The sequence below is a fragment of the Chrysoperla carnea genome, chromosome 2, assembly GCF_905475395.1.
Source record: "Chrysoperla carnea chromosome 2, inChrCarn1.1, whole genome shotgun sequence".
Lineage (NCBI taxonomy): Eukaryota > Metazoa > Arthropoda > Insecta > Neuroptera > Chrysopidae > Chrysoperla > Chrysoperla carnea.
The window spans coordinates 29,265,572-29,287,593 of NC_058338.1; the positions used below are offsets into that span (position 1 = coordinate 29,265,572).

The window sequence follows — 22,022 nt, forward strand, 5'->3', positions numbered from 1 at the left end:
AAAAAATTACTCGGCTTTTATCAAATACATAGAAAAATATATTTTACTAAATAATTTTCTATTTTTAGCGCCTAAATAAATTTTCTAACTAATAATAACCACCAAATTCGCGTTAAATGTTATTTTCTTTGTGATGTTGCTTCGGCCATGTTTAAATTTAGGTATAATGTTACGTACCCCATTTTAAACAGTGGAATTTCTTCCATTTGTTACTAGGATTATTTTATTATTTTAGGGAACCAATTCGGTGTTTACATGTCAATGCATGATGCGCATCCCTCAATTTAAAAAATAATAAACTTATTTCCGACGCCAAAAGATGTTATGTGATGTATATTATTATTCATATAATTAATAATTTCGTTTTTTTCAATCGTTACGAAGGTACTTTCAAAGCATCATGGGTACGAATTTTTAGGAAATAAAGTCATTGAATCATTTAATTTGTTCAACAGAAATAATTAATTCGCATTCTTTTTTATGCGGTTACTCAGGAATATTTTGTGTCTAGCAAAACCGATAGACATAAATATTTTATAAGAGAAGATCCATATAAAAGCCGATTGCGCATTAAACTGGTTATTTCAGCTGAACAAGTCTATTGAAATTGCGGGGACGATAATTTTTTCTGAAGTTTTATTCCTTATTGCTAGACTTTTTCAAATAATGTGACCCCGTAAGTTAAAAAGTTAGATTTGTCCTTGATAATATTGTACCTTATATAGAATAATATTCTAAAAGATTTAACTTATGTGGTAATATATATTTATAATAAAAAATAAAAAATTAATTAAAACATTAATTTTAAGGATGTTGGTGTAATAGAGTAAATTAATATTAAATACAGTAGAATTCCAATTGTCCGAACTCCAGATATCCGGATTGCATTGCGAAAAAATGACCGAAATATTCAAGAAATTATAATTTATGTAAGTACATATGAATATATTAAACGTCCAACTCACACTACCATAATCGAGTTGTTTTGATATTGGTGGTGCGTTTAATTTGGGCCATAAATTACGTTGTTTTTTAAATCATTAATCATTTAAAATTATCAAGTACATTTTTAGAGTATTTTTCGTTTTATTTTTAGGACATGTATCTTTTTCAATTATGATTCAATTATCCGAAAATTTGGTTATCCGGATTGGATCCGATTCTAATTAATCTGGATAATTGGAGTTCTATTGTAATGTAAATTAAATTTGAAGTTTTAGAGGAAGTCTTGAAATCATTCAAACATTTACGGTATATAAAACATCAAAAGATCTGATGTATATAATTAATTTAGTAAATTTATTTTTTATCATTGTTTTGGCCCCTTTCGTTATCCTCAAAAAATTTCTACAGCGCTATTACACGAACTACCTTAATTATAAAATAATTAATATATTTTGAGATACGTAACGTCAATGGTTTTCATCAAAAAATAAAAAAATCAATATATAAAATTTGTCATAATTTAATTAATCTACTTAACAATATATTTTCATTAAATATCAAGCATTATTGCATGTAAAAAAATAACATTTTTATTTTTGATATGTTTCAAATGATTTTTTTTTGTTTAATTATAGTTTCTTTTTTTTAATTTTATTTAATTTTTTTGTTGTATATCTAGATACCAGCCATGAAATTTATCATCAGGAAAGACTAGATATATAATATATAAAATGAGATTAAGACAAAATAATAATAAGTGGTCACATATGAATAGTAGCTGCTGTGTAACGGGCTTCTCCTCTTCGCCAACTCCATTGACTCGGCCGATACTATAAAATAAATAAAAAAATATTTATTTACAGAGGGATTAAAATGGTCTACGCATGATTGTAAATAAGTAGATAGGATTCATTCTAGATTCCAAACTGTCAATTGTGGTTGATGTCCCACAATACTAATAAAATATGTATGCACAAAGATGACGTGTTTTGAAAATAAATACAGTGCTGAGGTACGTTTTCTGAAATCCGTGACATTTCAGAAAATGGATACTTTGTTTATGCACGCACCTTAATTTTTTAAAATTTGGATAAAGATATTTACAATATAAAAAAGCAAAAAAAGCTTTAAACTAATTGTATTACTAATAACGATTTTACTAGCTATAAACTATTTACTAAGCTCACAAACCTGTGAAGTAGAACAACAATCCCATCCTTGCTGCACAATGAATAGAAATCATGAATTATTCAATTATAAACAATAAATATTAAAAATAGGGATAACATATTTAAATTTATCCTGTCTTGGGGAAAAAACTTTATTTGTAAGTATTTTTTTTAACTTCTACTATTATAAAAATTGATTTAATATTTCAAAGCAATAAAAATATGTCCTATTCACATTGACACCCCTTAAGAAAATTGCAAAGAATCGAAAAATTTTTCTTGCGTTCGATATCGATAAAATTCATTATATAAGATAGTTTTGACCCAAAAAATTCAAAAATAGGATTTATTTAATGATTGGCTAATAGAATTATGTTGCTCATTTACGAACATAACCTCAATTTTTACGACCTGAGCATGCTATGAAAATTTCGGCTTTATATCTTTTTTCGTTTTTGAGTTATCGTGTTGACAGACAGACGGATTTTGTTCGTAGCATCAATATTTTAGGCGTTACAAACTTGGGACTCAATTTAGTATACCTTGATATATTTCATTTAAACATGGTATAATAATACTTTCACTAATATGAATAAAAACAAAGCATTTGTATTTTGGTATAATTTTTTTTATAGTGCGCACTTATAATAGACATATGGTCAATTTCATTTTTTAAAACAAAAATTACCGCGTTATAGCCTTCAATTTCCTTGACCTCACTTATCTTCTCCTTTGATCAAAATTTTATGGGTTTTAATTTTTTAATGCGAAACCCAAATTGTTTTAAAATAACATACAGCCCATTGACTTTATCCATTATAATGACTTCTATAGCAAATTTTTAACACCTTGGATTACATTATTGCAATTTTCGTAGGGATCTTTAATTTTTTGAAAATAAAATATAGCTCATGTTACCCGCGTATATGTTGTTTTCACAAACAAAAATAATTTTTCGAATCCGACTGGTAGTTTCAGAGATTAAGGCATTTAAACATCAAACAAAAAAATTCTTCAGCTTTATTATTGTAGTATAGTTATAATGTCAGTGACAAGTCGAGGCACTAAATCAAATTTGTTTTTAGGTCAAACATAAAACTTATTAACTCAGTCAAATTTAAAGATACTAAATAATGGTTTTTTTACTTTTCGTTTTTACTGTCAAAATGAAAGAATATAACGTTTTTAAAACCAATATTTTTTACAATTGGAAACTTCTTAATCGTTGAATTGATGGAGTTGAATTAATTTAAAGAAAATTATAAAAGTACTTACCCTAATTAAAAATTGCCCACTACTTGTATGAGGATTTCTGTAAGCATATAAAACCCAACCAACTAACACACAAACTAAACCCAATAAAAACATAACACCAATTACACTAGACAATCCCATATTTTCATCGTTTGATTGGGATCTATGCAAATTATCTTGATGTTGAATTGATGCTGACTTTTTTGCATCCATTATTGATGAATCCTCATTTTGATTCATTTTATTTGTATTATTAAAATATTCACTTTTCTCTGCTGCTGAACAACGACTTGCATTTGAAATTTGATGTTGTTCACAACCGTTAAACATCCAATCTTGGCGTTTACGAAATATTCCATTTGAACATTTTTTCATAGTCTCACACCATTTACATGTAAAATGTTTTACTTGTGTCAAACAACTTGCACAATCTTTCATTTCTAAACATGTTTGTGTCGCACGCAAATATATCACAGTCCAATTTTTAATATCTTGACGAACAAATTGTACACGGTGATATTCATAAATTGTTTTACGTCGTACAACTAGAATAAACAAAGAACTTTATTAGCTTTAAGCTCATTTCGATTTACAAAGAAAAAAAAAGGATTTTGACGTCAGAATCCAATAACTTTAAATAATTTAAAGTTTACCCTTTTGTGGAGCATCGAAATGAACCGGGTATGAAAGAAGAGTAAAATTTTTATTCATCAAATTCTCAAAAATTAGAAGATTTATCGAAAACTATTTCTGTGATTCTAAATAGCTATACTGCCAAAAACAGATTATCTTAATTTTGTAGCAATATGGCGGATATTTTGATCCACCGAAAAAATATTGCATGATTTTCACGAAAAGTTAATTTAATGTTCGAAAATGATTAGTTAAAAAATTGGCGAGTAAAAAATGATTTTAAAAGACTGAATATTGTGTCTTAAGTGTTAGGTTGAGCTTAAAGCTTCAATGAGTACATAGGGTTACCATACTAAATACTTGAAGCAAATGAATGGGTATTTTGTTTCAATGTCTCCAATGCTTTAATATTTTCCCATTAAATTCTAAGTACACACGTAAAGATACTTACAGAATATTGTGCGATCAATAATATATGCATCGGAAAGCCCAACTTTTACCGGATGATGATCATCTTTGATATCTTCAATAATAACAGGAACATCTTTATATACAAAAACTATATCCCCATTTTTATGTAATGTTGCTTCAAATGTAAATTCACCATCATTAGGTTTGTCACGTAATGATACTTTTTCCCAGAGTACGGTAAAAGAATCACCTGAAAAAATTTTTTTAAATAAATTACATCGTCGTATGTTCCTCTAAATTAATTTTTAAAATTAAATCTCTTAAAAAACATTCATATTTTCGAATTTGTTGAAGTCGTAAAAAAAACATTAACAGCTTTGATTTAGGACCAATATTTTATTTTTATAACCAAACAATGAGTCGTTGGTGCCAAAATTTATATGGGTAGTCAACCTAAGGCTTTTTTCATACGAAAATACATATTTGCAGTAGTGAATTCAACTTCAAGCAGGTGCAGCTCCAACTGCATACATGTCGAAATAAAATTTGTATTCTAAAATTAAAGTGGCACCCTATTAAACTAATATTGAGTAGTTAAAAATACGATTTTACCATTTATTTTCGTAAATTAATTGTTCTCATCTGTCAAAACATCCCACAAATCATCTATTTCGAAATACGTATTGTACAATTCGGATATACTAGCGAATCCTATAATTGAAGTCAATACCAAAATACCAAGTATTATGAGAGATGCAGTTGTTAGAAAGAGTATACTTATTAAAAAGTAATCCATTGAAACAAATTTTTTTTAAATGTAAGAATTGTGAAAATAATCTCCCTATTTTTACAATCCAGTTGTCAACAAACAAATTATTTAATAATTTTGTCAGTCATTTTAAGGGTTCCGTACCCATATTGTAACCAATGAGACTTTATTACTAAGACTCCACTATTCGTCTGTCTGTCAGAGGGATGTATCTCGTAAGGCACAATAGGTAGAATTTTCGAAAATTGCTAATACGAATAGAACAGGGTGATTAATTACATAATATTATTATTTTCAACTTCAAATGAGTACTTACCACGATCTACATATTTCACAAAACTATCGTTCGACAAACTTGTATCGAAATTTGCCATTAACGGTGCTATATATTGTGTAGCTGCCAACCATGAGTGAACATATTCCCCCGTATAAAGAAAACCACCAGTTGCAATAGTGATATTACGTATTGGATGACCATAAAATGGAAAATCAAATGATAATTTCACCGTCTGAAAAAATACAATTTGAGATGAAATAAGTTAAAAAATTAGAAACGTTTTTGTATCAGGTCATGTTGAGACAAAATTATACAACGGAAAGTACTTCTATAAAGAGAGCAAACTTTCTCCAAAGACGAATAAAACGGCACTGTATCACTCTTGAAGGAATTTATTATAGTCTAAATTTAAAATTTGAACCCACCCCATATCTCCAAACTTGAATTTTTATGCCCCTCTGTCTGTGGAGATTGTCGTTTTAATTACTCATCAAATACTAGCAGAATTCATAGTTTCAGAAAGTTTGACCAAAAGCTACTTTCAATAAGGATCGTGAAGAAACTGTTTCAAACTTTACGATTTTGTGTCTCGTACTCATTTTTTAAAGCTTAAACTTTTAATTTTGATTAAAATCGCATATAAGATCCTTCTTTCACGAAGCCTGATAAGTAAGATAGTACATGGAAAAACATGAAATACCAACCGCTGCTCTTCGATGCGACTGCGACAATAATTCATTAACTTTAACATCACTATGATTATCCATGTCAACCCAATGCTTATTAGCGGCTACTGGATCTACCATAAAGGTACTCGAATAATATAAATGATCCTCTTCATACTTTTTTGTGTAATTTTTTTCAATTATTTCCTTGTCTAAAATTTGTTCCTCTTCTTTTAAAGTAAATTTATCGATTGATATTTCATCATCATTATCATTATTTTCGCTCGTTTGATTGGTTTTTGTTATATTTATGTTAGGTGCTATGCTATTGTTGAGTGATACATTTGAATTCGTTGTAATGTTATCAGTTGCTTTGTGAATTGTTTCAAGTACATGTGTTGGTTTTTCTGAAAAACACAATGTTAAATAATTAATTTTTTTATGATTTTTTTAAGACGAATTTATTTTTCTTAAAGTTTAATCTATGTACATAACTGTACTTGAAGCATTGTTTTGTAAGGACAACAAATTGCCCCCTCAAAAAATAAATCAATTTTTGACTAAAATATTCAATTTTTTTTCTGAAAGTCTTACAGTAAGCAATATGACCGTTAGCATTCATTGCATTTTTATTACGTTTTTTTTTTTCAAAATTATTGTGGCCAACAATATTTGAAAGTTGTGACAGAGGAGTAAAAGCGAAGGTGAATACTCAGTGTTTCTAGAAAAAGGGTGGCATTAAATTCATAGAAAAATATTGTTAAAGTTCTGGAAAATGAAATTGTGAGTTCATAATTTCATGACATAGCCGTGTTCTTTAGTACAAAATAAGAAAAAAAGTTCATATAAACTGATGTATCGTGTGGGCCAAGATGAGCCTATTGTGTAAGTCTATGGTATATTCTACGTATATTGTAACATAAGAAGAGCTCAGAGTTCGAATCGTGGGTGCCGCAGCAACAGTTATTCTGAATAGTCTGAATGTTACTCGGTAATAAATTAATTTGAGACATACGTTTTTTGAACTTTTTTGTTTGTGTGTTTGTAATTCTATAACACCCTATGTTATTGCTTTGACACAAGTTGTAACGGTTTTCAGAGATAATTCCATAATTTATTATTTCATGAAGGTTGTGGTAAAAATTGTACAGAAAAATCGCACTCATTTTGTGTGGTGCTTTACATAATAAAAATGTGGTAGGAAATCCGATTTAATTTTATTATTAATGGTGGAAACAATTTTTTATTTATCTCTATTTATATGCATATAAAAATTCATGAAGGTTAATTTGCGGTAAAAAGCGGGCAGAAAAATGGCACATAAAATGAAGCCGGTTGTGTTTTACATAATAAAAATGTGGTAGGAAATCCGATTTAATTTTATTGCTAATGATGGAAACCATTTTTTATTTATCTCTCTATATATATAAATATACAGCTGTTCTGTTACTGGATAAGACCAAGAAATGAAAGCAAATTTATTTTTGCGGGGCCAAGAATATTATAGATATTGATAAATTGTAGCTGTATACAAGTACAGCGAGGCCCAAGCCAGACCTAAGGCCATCTAATTGACCAAGAGATGGAAGCATTGTGATTAGCGGCCGGACTAAGCGGGACCCATCATAGTATAGATATATTAATGAATTGGAGATAAATGCGGGCGCCTCTAAGAGGGCGGGATAAGCGGGAAGCGGGCTAGGGAGCGGGTTAAGCACAGTATAGCTATTAATGAATTGAATGCAGGTTAATTAATTTTAATAATCTCTTATCAAAAGTTATATATATTATCAAAAGTAATAATCAAACAAATTGTAGATGGATAGAAGTTCACCGGATCGTCTAATTATAAATATAAATTTCATTAATTATTCATTAGATAAAAACTTATCTAAAAATTAATTACATTTTCTAAGGAATGTGACTACTGGGTAACTATTAATAAATTTTCCTTTGAATAAATGAATTTATAAGAAATAGTTCAAATTCCTTTTTGTACAAGTTTCAAATTATACTTTTATTTATTTATTTTTTTAGGTATAAAACTTATTCTATTTATTTACGTTAAGAATGTACGATACATAATCCAAGAAATTGGATATTTACATTGAGAAAATTGGATACAGAAAAATTTGGGGCAAACTTAATTGCGCGAAGTTAAATGAAAAGCAATATAATTTGTTTTTACATAAGTGTGGAAGTATTTTTCAATAGAAGAAATCATATGCGAGATAAATATTCTGAAGGATCACAAGGCGCCGTTACGATTATCCAGACAACTAATTATGATGATGAATTCTATTACAACTCATCATTATATGCTTCTTATTAACACATGCTTTTGATTCAAATTTTTAACCCCCTACTAAATTGTGTACAGTCTTCAAAATTGCGAAAAAACTTGGTCTTTCGACATAAAAAGTGGGATTGGGATGTTTGAAAGTTTACACCCCAAAAAGGCACTTTCTTGACTCACATACGAATTTTCAATCGTATATCTTAACTTAGAGAGACGGAAGGGGTGTGAAAACTTTTCTTTATATCGGAAAAATTATTTCTTATAAAATTTATATAATTTCGATATTCTTTTAAATTAAATATATTTTCCCTGTTAAGGTGCGTCCGCATTACTTTAATCGATACTGTGGACACGCCTTTACAATGTTATCATTTTTGAAATAATATTAACATTCGATACAGAGGGAGGTAAAACGCTTTGACTTTGCGTGACAAAAATACTATGCATTAAGAGAACTAAGAAATAATGGTGATAGAAATATAATTTTGTTACGGGTGTTCATAAAATGACCTAATTAGTTCACTCCTGCTTTTCTGTCTGTCTGTTAGTCCGTTATCTCGATAACTCAAACATTAGACTTAAAAAGCGAGATTGTGAACATTAAAAATCGGTCAATAGATCATGGATTTGGTCTAGGAAACCTAAAATAATCAAATAATCCAATTTTCTGCGTGTTAGAAGAATTTTAAAAGTATGACAATATGTCAGTGGATACCGTGATACAAAAAATATTGGCAAAAGATCTGCGAAGGGCCTAGTAAGATTGGTACTGAAAAAGGTTAAAAGAATTTTTCGATATGTTATCGACGCAGTTAATTCGCAAAACTCTCGTTTTAGTCAACACTGAAATATTTTCACAACTTTCAGGGACAGAAGCGAGAAAACGAAGCATTCAAATTTATAAAGTAAATATATTTACCAGTTTCGTCATAATGCAATCGTTGTCCTGTACCATTTACACCTAATAATTTATTCGGTGTATCAGATAAAATTGTTATTTTCGTTTTTGTTATTGTTTTATTTTCAAACTTCGTTGTTGCTGTTGGATTTAAAACTCGATCGCTTCTATTGGTGTCTATAGGATTTTCATCTTTGGTATTTGTTACATCTCGTTTACGTACTCTTTTTATATCAATAAATGTGTCGTCAAAATTATCTAAATATGTTGGATTAATGTCATATAATTCGATGTCACTGAATCCTGTAACAAAAGAAAAAGTTTATTTTAAAGTTGTATTCATCTAAAATTATAGTACATTTTTAAAGCAAATTCTATCTATTAATATAAATAGACTAGCAGTTATCCACCCCTTTCGCTGAGTGACTTGAATTTTAAATATATACAAATATTTCGATCAATTCTGTTAAAGAATGTTTATGCAAAATTTGAAGTATATTGGACTCAAGAATCACGTTATCCCACACAAAATTTGTCCCCGTTTTTCACCATCTTAGTGGTAGAATTTCGGGAAATCCTTTCTTATCGGATGAATACGTCATACAAAGAACACAGCGGTTTAAGCTGTGCGTTGATCCGTCAGTCAGTCAGTCATTCAGGACCAAGCATTTTATATGTATAGATATATAAAAGATAAAGTTACAGTTAATAAAGTTTATATTACTTTCATTTGAAAAAGGTCAATACGTGCTAACACACGTGCTAACACTCAAAATTTGACGTCTGTAAGTCAATTAGTTTGTGAGATAGAGCGTCTTTTGTGAAGCAACTTTTGTTATTGTGAAAAAAATGGAAAAAATGGAATTTCGTGTTTTGATAAAATACTGTTTTCTGAAGGGAAAAAATACAGAGTCCGGAAACTCATTATCAAGCCAAGTTTTTGCTTCCACTGTATTTTTTCCCTTCAGAAAACAGTATTTTATCAAAACACGAAATTCCTTTTTTTCCATTTTTTTCACAATAACAAAAGTTGCTTCACAAAAGACGCTCTATCTCACAAACTAATTGACTTACAGACGTCAAATTTTGACACGAATCATTTGAAGGTTGGTACTATATAAAAATAATATGCATTTAATACTAGCGACGCCATCTATGTGTCAGACCGGGGACTTATCAGCCAACCTATTATTTCAATTCAACTTGAGCAAGTTGGGTAATTTCATAAATATATTAAAACAAATTAAAAACCTACAAACCTACGTTTTAGAATGTATGTAACCAAATGCCTAATTTGCTTGGACTACACCATATATCCCTAAATTATAAAGTGCAGTGACATTTACGTGAAATAATTATTTGTTTCAGTATTTTATGATGATATAGAAGTCATTGTGCGTGAAAATTTACGCTTGACCGATTTTTTCAAAACATAAAAAACTGTTCCTTAATTGTACACGAATTTTTTGATTTATTAGAATTAATCAATATTCATATTTTTCAATAATTAGTAGCTTGTGCATTATTTTACGAAAAGAACACATAACTAATAAAGGTCGCTATTACTTTACGGTAATTAAACAATGTATAATTTTCTTTGTTTTTGGTGGTTTTATATCGATTTTTCAAAAAAAGTGGAAGATTGGGAACAATTAAAATATACAGATTGATAGGAAATTTTATGCTTAACAAATTTTAGCATTTTTCCCTAAAATGCACAATTTTTAAGAAAAAAGTCACGGAAAATTGCACATTGATGTAGATTTTTCAAAATATACGAAAGATAAGATAAAGTTTACATATACAAGTTGATCGGACATTTACGCCCGATAACTTTGAGTTTTTTTTCTCTAAAATGCATAGTTATCGCTTAAATTGCAAAAAATTGTGAAAAAGCGACAATTTTTTTCATTTTTCCGAAATTACTCTTTTGCGCATATGAAAATGCTTATCCTACAGGTAAAAAGCTAAAACTTTGCATAGGTGACTAAACTTCAGTAAATTTCACCTAATTTGATGTGAGAAAAATGTCGATTTTTAAAATGCACTATGTGAGAGTGACACATACTTTACGGTAAACTAAAATAACAGTTTACAAAACGATCAAATATAAAGTAAACTCTAATTATCAACTATTGACTATTTATTTTATAAAATAAATAACATTATTTAACAAAATAAATATATTATTAATGCAGACTACAGAGTGCAACTTCTATTAAATTCGGATTCGTATCTGTACAGAACACTGTACCAAATGTCAACGAAAAAAGGGAGTAGGAAAGAACACGGTGTATGAGGTTTTGGAGATGTCTGATTACAGTACTTTACAACACATAATACAGCTCAAAATAAGTCGATTTTGTTAAACTTGCCTCAGTACCAAGTTGCTTTGTTTGGGAGCTACGCAGTAATAAAGTTGAAATTTTGAACCCAAACGCGAAAAAATATTTTGACATGTCTTTATATGACCAAAAATAATAGTTTTACAGACCTAGAAAACGCAATAAGTGAATTCTTGGCCGCAGTGAGAGAGATAGAAAGAGGCAGAAATTGTAGGCGTATAAGAGAGATGAAGGCAGCTACTACTCTATCTGTCTTTCTCTACTGCGATTCCGTTTGACTTCGACTTTGCAGGTCTATGGGATTTTCTCTATGATTTAACTTTACTTTTATGTTGTGCAGTAGGTGCCTATCTCACCTGATGAATCATTTCCTATAAAACTAGCCAGTGGTAGATTTGAGGGGTGGCAAAAAAGTATTTTCCCACTGGATTATCGAAACAGGGCACCACAAAGGAGCTCGAAGTACATTTGCAAAAACTAAAAAAAGAAGGAAAAAGACAAATGTTTATGAAACGTGCACCGCCGGAGGGGAGATAATTATGCAGGAAGTTCATTAAAGAAGACTAAAAAAAGAAGAAAAATGCAAATTTTTATGAAAGGGCATCACAAGAGAGTACGACGCGACGTTCATTATAGAAGACTAAAAAAACGTCTCTATTTGCTATCGGAGGATTTGCGGTAAATTCGCCACTGCAACCATCATAGACCATACTTTGACGCTTTATAAATTTACTTTGTGACGCACTCTGTACATTAAACGAATTGAAAGATACGTCAAACCTTACGTCATAATGTTCTGTTACATACACATTATACATACAATGGATATAATGCTAACTTATACATTACCTATGCGCGAATCTTAAGAAATATCATTAAATATAATTATTTTAAACTGTATTTTAAATTCGTTGAAATTAATCATTGAACAATAAATAGCATGTACCAATGTAAGTAAATAACCTCTGTAGACAATGACCTTTCTCTATAGTCTATTCTATTAAAAAAAAAATCATTGGCGCCAAAATTGTGAAGTAAATTTAATTGAATTTTACTGATAAAATATAATTGAAAATTGCTACTAATTTTTAATGAATTCTATGAACTATTTTTTGCGGCGTCTCAAAAACCAGTGCAAACGGAATTTAAATTCTTTTTACATTCATTTTTCTGATTTAGTTATTTGCTTTTCCCTGGTTGAATCAGAAGAAATAAATTTTGATCTCCCCCTCAAAATTTTGAATTTTCACCTTTCGAAGAACGGAGACAAAAAATTGTAAGCACTAAAAATAATACAGACAACAGTTGTATGTTATTCATTAAAGAACCAAAAATATTGTGTGGGCTAGAATAATTAAATAAAAGCCCAAATCTTGAATTTGCTTAGACAGAATTTAAATTTAAAAACAGTAACATTTCTTTTCGATGCAAGAGTTACAGGGTATTCGGTAACTCGGTATAAATATCGAGGTTATATTAGCGATTAGCTTATTTTCAACATATTTGACACATAAACCGAGGATCGATAATGTACAGTATGAGAGCTAGCGTAAATTTATTACTTCAAAAAAGTAACTTTTGCTTTTTGTTCGAATATGAGTATATGGGCTAAAATTTCAATTAACATTGAACGATTCTCGTTTTAGTAATTAATAGTCGAAGAATATTGCTAGCGCATATAAGAGCTTCACTTGCATGTAAATTATAAAGAAATTTTTTTAATTGCGTGGGAAGTTGCGATGATAGTTGCTCTGCCCATATTCCATATCCATACATGTAGCCGGTTAAGTTTAAAAATTTTTTGAAAGGGTTGAAAAAGTTTGTTCCGAAAGATAAGCCTATCTTCTTCGAAAAGAGTAAAATTTATAATAAAATTCCATACGAATACACTAATATAGTCTCTTCAAAGATGAGACAACATCAATTCAACATAATTTCTGTTTATAAACAAATTTAAAATAAATAAACTTTGCCATACTTTAATACAGAAGTGGTCTTTGTCTAAATTATGACACAATGAATTAATTATTGGTTTCTGTATCGAAAAATAATTAAATAAATAAAAAAAAATCAAATAAGATAAATGTTTAATTTAAAAACAAAGAGAGGTCTTTGTATAAACAGGTTGATGATTCATACACAAATATCCTCCTATGCTTTTTTTTGGTAATTAATTAGTATTAAATTTTTTAACTTTTTACCTGCATTTATAAAATTATTGGACCAAGAAAAACTATTTTATGTTATTGAACTATATGCGTCTCTAAATTTTACATTTGAGTAATGTAAGAATCGATTCTTTGAGACATTTTAGGTTTTGGGACAGGAAATTAAAATTGATGAATATTTACCGCCTTTCAAGCACTAATAAGATGATAATCAGCTCTCCGACTAAGTATATTAAAAAATGTGTATTTTTCGCAAGCAAGTTACATAGAAAAAATTTTTTATTAACTTAAAGGAAAGCGAAAATAAATTACTACTCAAATAAAAAGAAATAGATTTCTGCTTGTGTGATTATATTTATTAAATTATTCAAGATAATTTATCGGAAAATTTATGGCCTATTAAAGCTAATCGTTGGTAAGTATTCATTCCACGAAATTCAGCGATATAATTATTCATAAATAATCAATGTCTGTCTTATTTGTTTATTGATTACATATAAGGCTTGTTCAATTATATTTTAGGAAATGTAAGTGGTAAACAGTTAGTGACTTGCATTTTGATGGTGTTATATTTAAAGCTCGATCTGTAGTATATTAAAACTTATCATATCTATTTTTTTTTTAAAGTGAGTAAATGTACAATTAAGACTTTTACATTTCCAAAGTCGTAAAATTTGAAATTTTGTCTAGCTTAAACCTTTCTTTATTTTTTGTGGCATGGACTTTTACATGAAGTTCAACTTTAAATGGTTTCATATCAGCCTAAAGTTTCTCTAATTGAATGGAAATCTGATCCGATGACTTTGAAAAAACTCTTTTAGAAAAGTATATTTTCTAAAATGATGGGGGAAAAATCTGATACTAATTAGATAGTTTGGGTGGGTGGGGGTGAAAGAAAGAAACCTTAAATTTTTTTAGGTACCATTTTTGAACTTTCCTGTTGATAACTAAATCGACGTGTTTTCACTCAAAACAATAATAACATCAGATCAAGAGTCATTTAGGGTGGATACTTTTAAAATGATCACACTGTATAATGTTTTGCTCTAATGGTGATTTCTTACTAAAAATCACAATTCCTTTCTCCAGAAAATTATCGAGTTTAGTAGTGAATTACATTTTACCTCTTAATCAATAATTATGTTTATATTCGTCTTTATGAATAAGATACGTCTGATAGAGTTCTCAAAATAGGTCAACCAGCAATACAACTATAATTAATAATTAAAATTTAAATTACATATTGTCTTATGTATTATTAGTTGAACTAAATATGTATAATCAATTATTACAGATGGTTATTATCAAACAATGCCTTAAATTAAATGTATTTTAATTTTTTATTAATAGACTAAAGAGACGTATAAAGTCATCTTGGCTTATTGTGTCAGACGGAAACTAGCATGGTTTGATAGCCGCTACCGACCGCTTGTTTTTGTCACCTATGTCTATGACACTAAAGGTAAGCAAAAGCTTCTGTTTGTTAGGAGTCCCTGAGGCCTCAGGGACATGAAAGCAAATTATAAAGAGACGAGGAGGTTATTTCCATGAAATTCTAAAAATAGGAGAAGATGGAGTAAAAAATGTAAAAGCGGTGGAATCATACCCTCTCAATGATAAATAAAACTCTTTAAATATCATAGCTCTAAAGAATAATGTAAATTATAACGATATTAGTGCTTAACTCCTCAGAAACAATAAATATGCTATTTGCCATGAAGCTCATTTTCAAGGTATTGAGAGAAAAAGCTACAAGTTTTCTACAATGCTGGTATGGTTTAGAGGCCGATTTGTATGGTATAGCACTTTTTTGATTTTCTGCATAAGTGCTGCAGAATTTTTTTTTATTGATAACTAGGAGGTAGCAAATTTGGATTTAAACTAAGGGTGCCCAAATCTACCGCCTATATTTTGAATTTTTTTCCTAGGCGGGCCAGAGTAGTCCCAAACGCACCCTGATATGAATCTCCGGTTCTTGATGAAATGAAATAAATCGGCTGATGGCAAAAGTTGGGCCGTAGTCTACTCTAAGAACGTGTAAAATTTGACCAATCTAAAATAATTCTAACCTCGAAAAAAAGATGTACATACACACTATACGAAGGTTAAGAAATAAGTGAATCTAAATAAGTAGTATTTAATTATTAAAGTAATATTTATTGATAAAACCGTGAAATGAATTTTTAACAAGGTTATGAAAATTTGCATATTGAATTCATTCAAAACGATAGGTATTGATTGATTTCCTATCAATTATCTGATAAGTTGTCCTTTTATTTAATTTTCAATACGAGGATGAGTAATTTAATATTTTTAACATCTAAGAAGGTAAGATCAATCTGCATAATTTATTCTATATAATATGTCTAAAGAATCTCTCGGTCATTGAAAATCCTGCTGAAAAAGAATCGTTTAGAGTTTCGATAAAATTACAACTTTTATTATCACCCTCAAGAGATATCATAGAGAATCCATAGACAACTAATTATAATATAGATGTGCAACTTCAATAGTTTTTAACATATGAGTTAGGTGAGCTTCAAAATATTGACACTCGCAACAATGGATGTCACTACAGTAGATAGTTTCTAAATTAAATAACATAGTCAATAGCTGTTACATAAACGTTGTATGTAAAATATAAACTTTACTATAGAAAAGTCTATGTTTTCTGTGGAAAATGCTTAGAATAGGCTTATATACCCTCTAAGCCATTTGTCTATCATCGATAAATAAACAAATTAACGAAAATTTCTTTTGAAATGTCAACAGATTTTTTCAAATTTTAATTAATAAATATCTCTTAAATTATCCGACCACTTTTCCGATCTGACAACCTGCATTTATATCATCAATAGGACAATTTGAAGAGAATTATATAAAAAAATTGAGGTGGAATAGTTTTTTATACTCATGCGGATTCGTACTGTACTATTGGTATTTTTTTTTGAAGATATACTTAAAAATTTTCAAATACTTTTATGATTTTCACACATTGTTGTAATCGCTGGACACATTTTGTCGTAAAATTTATAAAAAAAATGTCTTTTGTCCTTTTAAAAACTCAATTCATGGCATACTGTATTTTAATTTACTAGATTCATTAATTTTGAATCACCTGTATTTTTAACAAAATAGGTAATATACGCATAGAAATACGTCATGCCCTATTTATTTAAACCCTAAAAATCATAAGTATTTCCTCTTTGTTTAAACTTTTTTTATACATATTAATAATAACAATATAATTGAATATGTAATGTTGAAATAAACATTACCTGTAATAAATGAAAGTATTCTAGGAAAATTAATTATTTTATAATAATAATAATAATAAATATACGCTTCTCTCCTCACAAACTACTAATATAAATAATCACTTTATATGGTATAAAAAAAAAGAAAAAGAAAGTGACTCTGTTACCGGCGTCCATAACTACGCAATTTGTTTTCATCAACAATATGAACAACATTTAAATATTTTCCAACAATTATTTAATCGAAGTTGCAAAATTTTCTACTACTGGAGTGTAATTGCATTTTTTTTCGTCCAAATTTTATGAATTAACAGGCAGCAATTAGATGGAAATGTTAGTTTGGGGTGTACGTAATGTAGTACAAAAAATTTAACTCGAGGCTCGTGGAAATGGTGATATGGTGGTGATATGGTGGTCGATCTTAGGGGTTGAACCCGTTTTTTTTTTTTTTGCGATTTATGGCGAAAAATGACCTTTTAGTGAAAAATAGATAGTATTTATTTTAAATTTATACGTTAGAAACCAAATTATATTATGTATGTGTTTGTTTATAGCATATATTAAGACCACCAAGGAAGTGAGAAGAAAGATACTCTTATTACAATATGTGAAAGAATGACAATCTTTCTTTACTTACATGACGTAAAAATCAAACGATTGCGTAATCATCACTGTTTATAGTCTATACATTTCAAATTTCCCAAAAAAATTGTTGACAGTGTTGACTATGCAACCATTTGTTTACGTCATGTAAGTAAAGATAGTCACTAGTAAGGAAAAAACAGTTTTTCACGATTTTCCCGTTGAAAAAACTTCAATACAAAAGTTTTTCAATTTTGTATTATCTAGAACTTTTCAGCAGAACATTTTTCACTACGTAGTCATTTCTGGAAAAAAGCGTTTCAACCCCTAAAATCAACCCCCATTTCAACTTTCAACCCAAGGGTCTCGAATTTTTATTTGATTTTTACTATGTTACTTGCACCCCGAACTAACATTTCCACCGAGTTACTGCCTGTTAATAATTCATTACTCTCAAAACCTAATTACACTAGCCTACACCTATGGCGATAGACCTAATCTGCACGCAACGAATGTAGGTTCTTACCTTATTCGTTTAGGAATTATTCCATTCGGTTTATTAATTATTGTTTATCATTTTCGATTATCTATTTTCTGATATAATAACGTTATTTTTAAACTATCAGAAAAAGCGCAAATTCAAAAATAAAAATGCGTAAGTAACGGAATATTTGCGTTGGTAGGCAAGCTCATCGGTGCAGTATTTTTGTCGGACAAAATATTTTTCCAATTTCTTATTAACTTGTAAAAGCATTAAAGCGAAATATGTATTCTTCAAGAAAGAAAAAATCATGTATACGGAATATTTCGATCAGGCTCATTTGAAAACAAAACACTATCGAAAAAAAATCGTAGAAGAAAGTTTGGTAGGCTCGTCAAAACGAAACCATTCGCGAAGTTTGAAGTATGTGTTAATCATTTAACAAAAAGCGTGCTATCCCGCTATCTATTACGCTCAAAATGTATCATAAATATATATAAACTTTGAACATGTACGTTTCAAATGAAATAAAGTTATATGCATATTTCAGTACAAAAATTTTAAATATTGCATAGTTTTCTGGTAGAAAGTTATTGCTATCATACCTAAAATCGAAATAAAAAATTATTTATCATTCTGAGGTGTCAATTTTATAACGCTATTGAAAAAAATTAAATACAGGGTGAGTCATTTTAATCTATAATATAAATATTATCGAAAAAATAAATGAGAACTCAAGGATATTTCAAAATAAATTTCGATTTTTGCCCCAATTTCCTAGTTTTTTGTACTTTATAAATACGCATTTCGACTACCAAGTAGTCATCATCAATATGAATTAGCTAATCGTAAGTACCCTTATTATGTATGTTACTCCTTGCTAATTTGGTGGCGGACTGCAAAATTAGCAACGAGTAACATACAAAAAACTGATCTAGGAAGTTGTGGCAAAAATCGAAATTCATTAATCTATAATGGCTAATAGCTTGTTTTGTAGTTAACCAATCAAAAAATAACTTAAATAAAAGTTGCAGAGTTTGATTGGGCGCGGGGGGGTGGTAATCATTTTGGACCTCTGACATTAGATTGTACATAGTTCTCGGGTTTCATTAATAGTCAATTTAGATCCTAAACGGTAAGAGATAGAATAACACTTAGAGTTATAAAGTTGATCCTAAAAAAAAAATAAGATTTTTCATCTAAACAACTTTTTTCATTTAAACTTTTCATTGGATCAATGTATAATTTCAATTGGAAAGTGATTGATCTGATCCTTAAAGGCAATACGCCCCTCCCCACGGTTTGTTCATTATATAAACGATATTACGACTTTAGCTCTCAAGTTTTTATCTTAACATAATTGCTATTGAAGGTCATATTGCATGTACCTGTGTAGGAATTTTTGCTTTTAATTATAAATTAAATTATTTATTAATATTTAGCAAGATTTCTATGTTTAAGACAAATAAATTTTGATAGATTGACCATGCATTTAAAAAATTTTTTTAATTTTTGGGTGGGAAAAATTTTAAGAGAGTAAAGGTGTAAGAAAAAAAAATTAACTTTAGAAATTTATTATTTATGATTTACAAAGTTAAAGAATATTTAATGCGCGATATATTTAACGTATTTGCAGGACGATGACGGGTTAAGTCGAGGCACGTTTTTTAAAATTTGAGAATTGACTTTCAAATAAATTATTGAATATTTGCTTAAATAAATGATTATATTACTATATTGTTTTATTTAAATAATGATAAGAAAAATTGAAATTAATACAGGTTTCAAATGTTCAGAAGAGACCGTGGTGATTGGCGACTTTTTAAAGGTCGAGCCCGCCTGTCCAATAAGCTAGGTCTCTTCTGTACTCTCCGAAGAGCAAGTACATGCCAAGAATACCAGAATTAAACAATTCCCATTAACTTGAAAAACAGAAAATTCAAATTTCAACGGGTTATTCAAGGTCAAGAGACTTCAGACCTTTTTTAAAAGTTTAGTCCGTCTGTCCACACATCTGGGCCTCTTCTATAAGCTTGGATGAACAAATAAGCTTTATCTCTTTCTACAAAGTGGTCAATTTTGTACGGGTGTTGCTCAGTTCATTCTCTATGTCTTTGTATTTTGTCTAGAATTCGAGATAATCGTTAATCAGACGATATCAGATTGGAAATTTCAAGAGTCAAATTGCAGAAATATATAGTTGACACTTTGAAAGTATTGGAGAGCGGGTTATAAATCTTTTACCGGACATTCTGTATAATATATTTTATACTATAAGATAAACTTTAAGCTGACGAGAATGAGAAATTGCGAAATAAGATACAGGGTAAGTTTGTTTGCCATTAATAAATCATTCGCTCCAAAGATAGAAAATAAGGAGAGAAATAAAGAAATATGATTCGAGGGAGCAAAAATAAACTACAGATTAATTTTATTTTTATTCACTAATCTTCTATCACGCCTGCACCTTGAAAGCAAGAATTACGGGTCCCTTGAACTATCTTTTATCGTATGTATGCAAGACACTGTAATCTTTAGCAGTGTGCACTTAAATCATTTTAATTTTTAGACAGGCACCTTTTTCTGTCCTACGTAAAATTCAATTTAAGTGGTTCTTGTTTTTAATACTAAAATTTAAAACAATCGTCATGTTTCATAAATAAGGATTATTTTTGTTTATTTTATATGAATACTTTTAATGAAAATATTTATATTACTTTTAATTAACATTAAGAAATTTATTTTCTAATACATGCAAATTTTTAATCTAATTAAAGAACAAAAATCGATATATAAAATATTATTTCCTGAATATTTTCTAATACAGAATTTTAAAACTGTACATAAGTCATTTATTATTGCAATTTTTAAGTTAATATAATAATAACACTTTTTTTTTTAAATAAGAACGTTTTAAATTACACTTAAGTAAAGTCAATTTACTTTAATTCTAGACAGGATAAATTAATAATACTAAATATTTTTATATAAAAAAAAAATTGTATACTTCTAAAATAAAAACAAAACTTTAAAAAAATATAAATGAAAGTTACTAAAAGAAATTAATTTAATAAATTATTGAAATATCATAAAAATTAATTATTTTTTATTTACCTCTGTCAATTGATGCATATATATTATTAATAAATAAACAAAATAAAAAACAACACTTAATCACAACTACACATTCTCTCGCCATTTTTGTTTCTAAGACTTTATAGTATTTATTTTATGTTTATAGCACTGCAATAATAATGTCGATACATTGCCAACTTTAAAATCCAATAATATATTCAACAACCTACGTTTAAAAAAAACAAATGAATGTGGCTTATTACAAAAAAGTAGCTTAAACACACCTTCGTATTTCAAATGCAAGTGAATACTAAAGAGACGTCTCAGACGTCATAAATATGTATTTTATTTATGTATCAAGTTGTTATCGGTGACTTCGTTTGCGTGGAATTCACTTGAATACATTATTATGATTCATGACATAAAACAGCTGTTTTTTAAACACATGTTTAAACATTTTTGATTAGACGCGCGTTGATCATTTTTTATGCGAAAATATGTCCAAAAATTGCATTGCGTACTTTTGATGAATGAATGAAAATGCCGTCTATGAGTGTACAATAGTTGGTATACAATACTACAATAGTACAATTTGCAGGTGAAAGTCAATGTTAAATAGGTATATATTGACGTTTGATCAAGCAAATAAAATGGATATAATAAAAATTTGACGATTATTTTCAACTAAATAATTGTTTGAATTGTTATTTTATTTTTTAAACTTCTGCCTGCAAATCGAAGGTTAAAACTTTCTAAATTTAATTGAGTTTTATGATATTTTCTACGTGCCTCGA

The 22,022-nt window shown here is 28.8% G+C and overlaps 1 protein-coding gene across 2 annotated transcripts; it reads right to left on the reverse strand.

Moving 5' to 3' along the window:
• Positions 1-1,554: 1,554 nt before the first annotated feature.
• Positions 1,555-21,411, reverse strand: LOC123294098 (plexin domain-containing protein 2). 2 transcript variants are annotated; one of them, XM_044875180.1, is made up of 8 exons: positions 21,268-21,411; positions 9,342-9,623; positions 6,163-6,530; positions 5,498-5,690; positions 4,453-4,662; positions 3,390-3,913; positions 2,137-2,166; positions 1,555-1,775 (listed from the first exon to the last, which is right to left on the reverse strand). In XM_044875180.1, the coding sequence occupies exons 1-8, from the start codon at positions 21,350-21,352 to the stop codon at positions 1,707-1,709; spliced, it is 1,761 nt and encodes a 586-aa protein (XP_044731115.1). In that variant the 5' UTR covers positions 21,353-21,411; the 3' UTR covers positions 1,555-1,706. The 2 variants fall into 2 exon arrangements, with proteins under 2 accessions (XP_044731115.1, XP_044731116.1); XM_044875181.1 differs by lacking the exon at positions 2,137-2,166 and having other exon boundaries at positions 1,557-1,775; positions 21,268-21,410.
• Between the last annotated feature and the right edge of the window lie 611 nt (positions 21,412-22,022).

Bases quoted from the DNA above. Each gene is read 5' to 3' on its own strand.
- LOC123294098 (XM_044875180.1), bottom strand. From the start codon at position 21,352: ATGGCGAGAGAATGTGTAGTTGTGATTAAGTGTTGTTTTTTATTTTGT. The intron at 5,691-6,162 runs GTTGGTATTTCA...GTATTTTTTCAG, and splicing joins AGTCGCATCGAAGAGCAGCG to ACGGTGAAATTATCATTTGA. The intron at 1,776-2,136 runs GTTTGTGAGCTT...TTTATTTTATAG, and splicing joins ATTGTTGTTCTACTTCACAG to TATCGGCCGAGTCAATGGAG.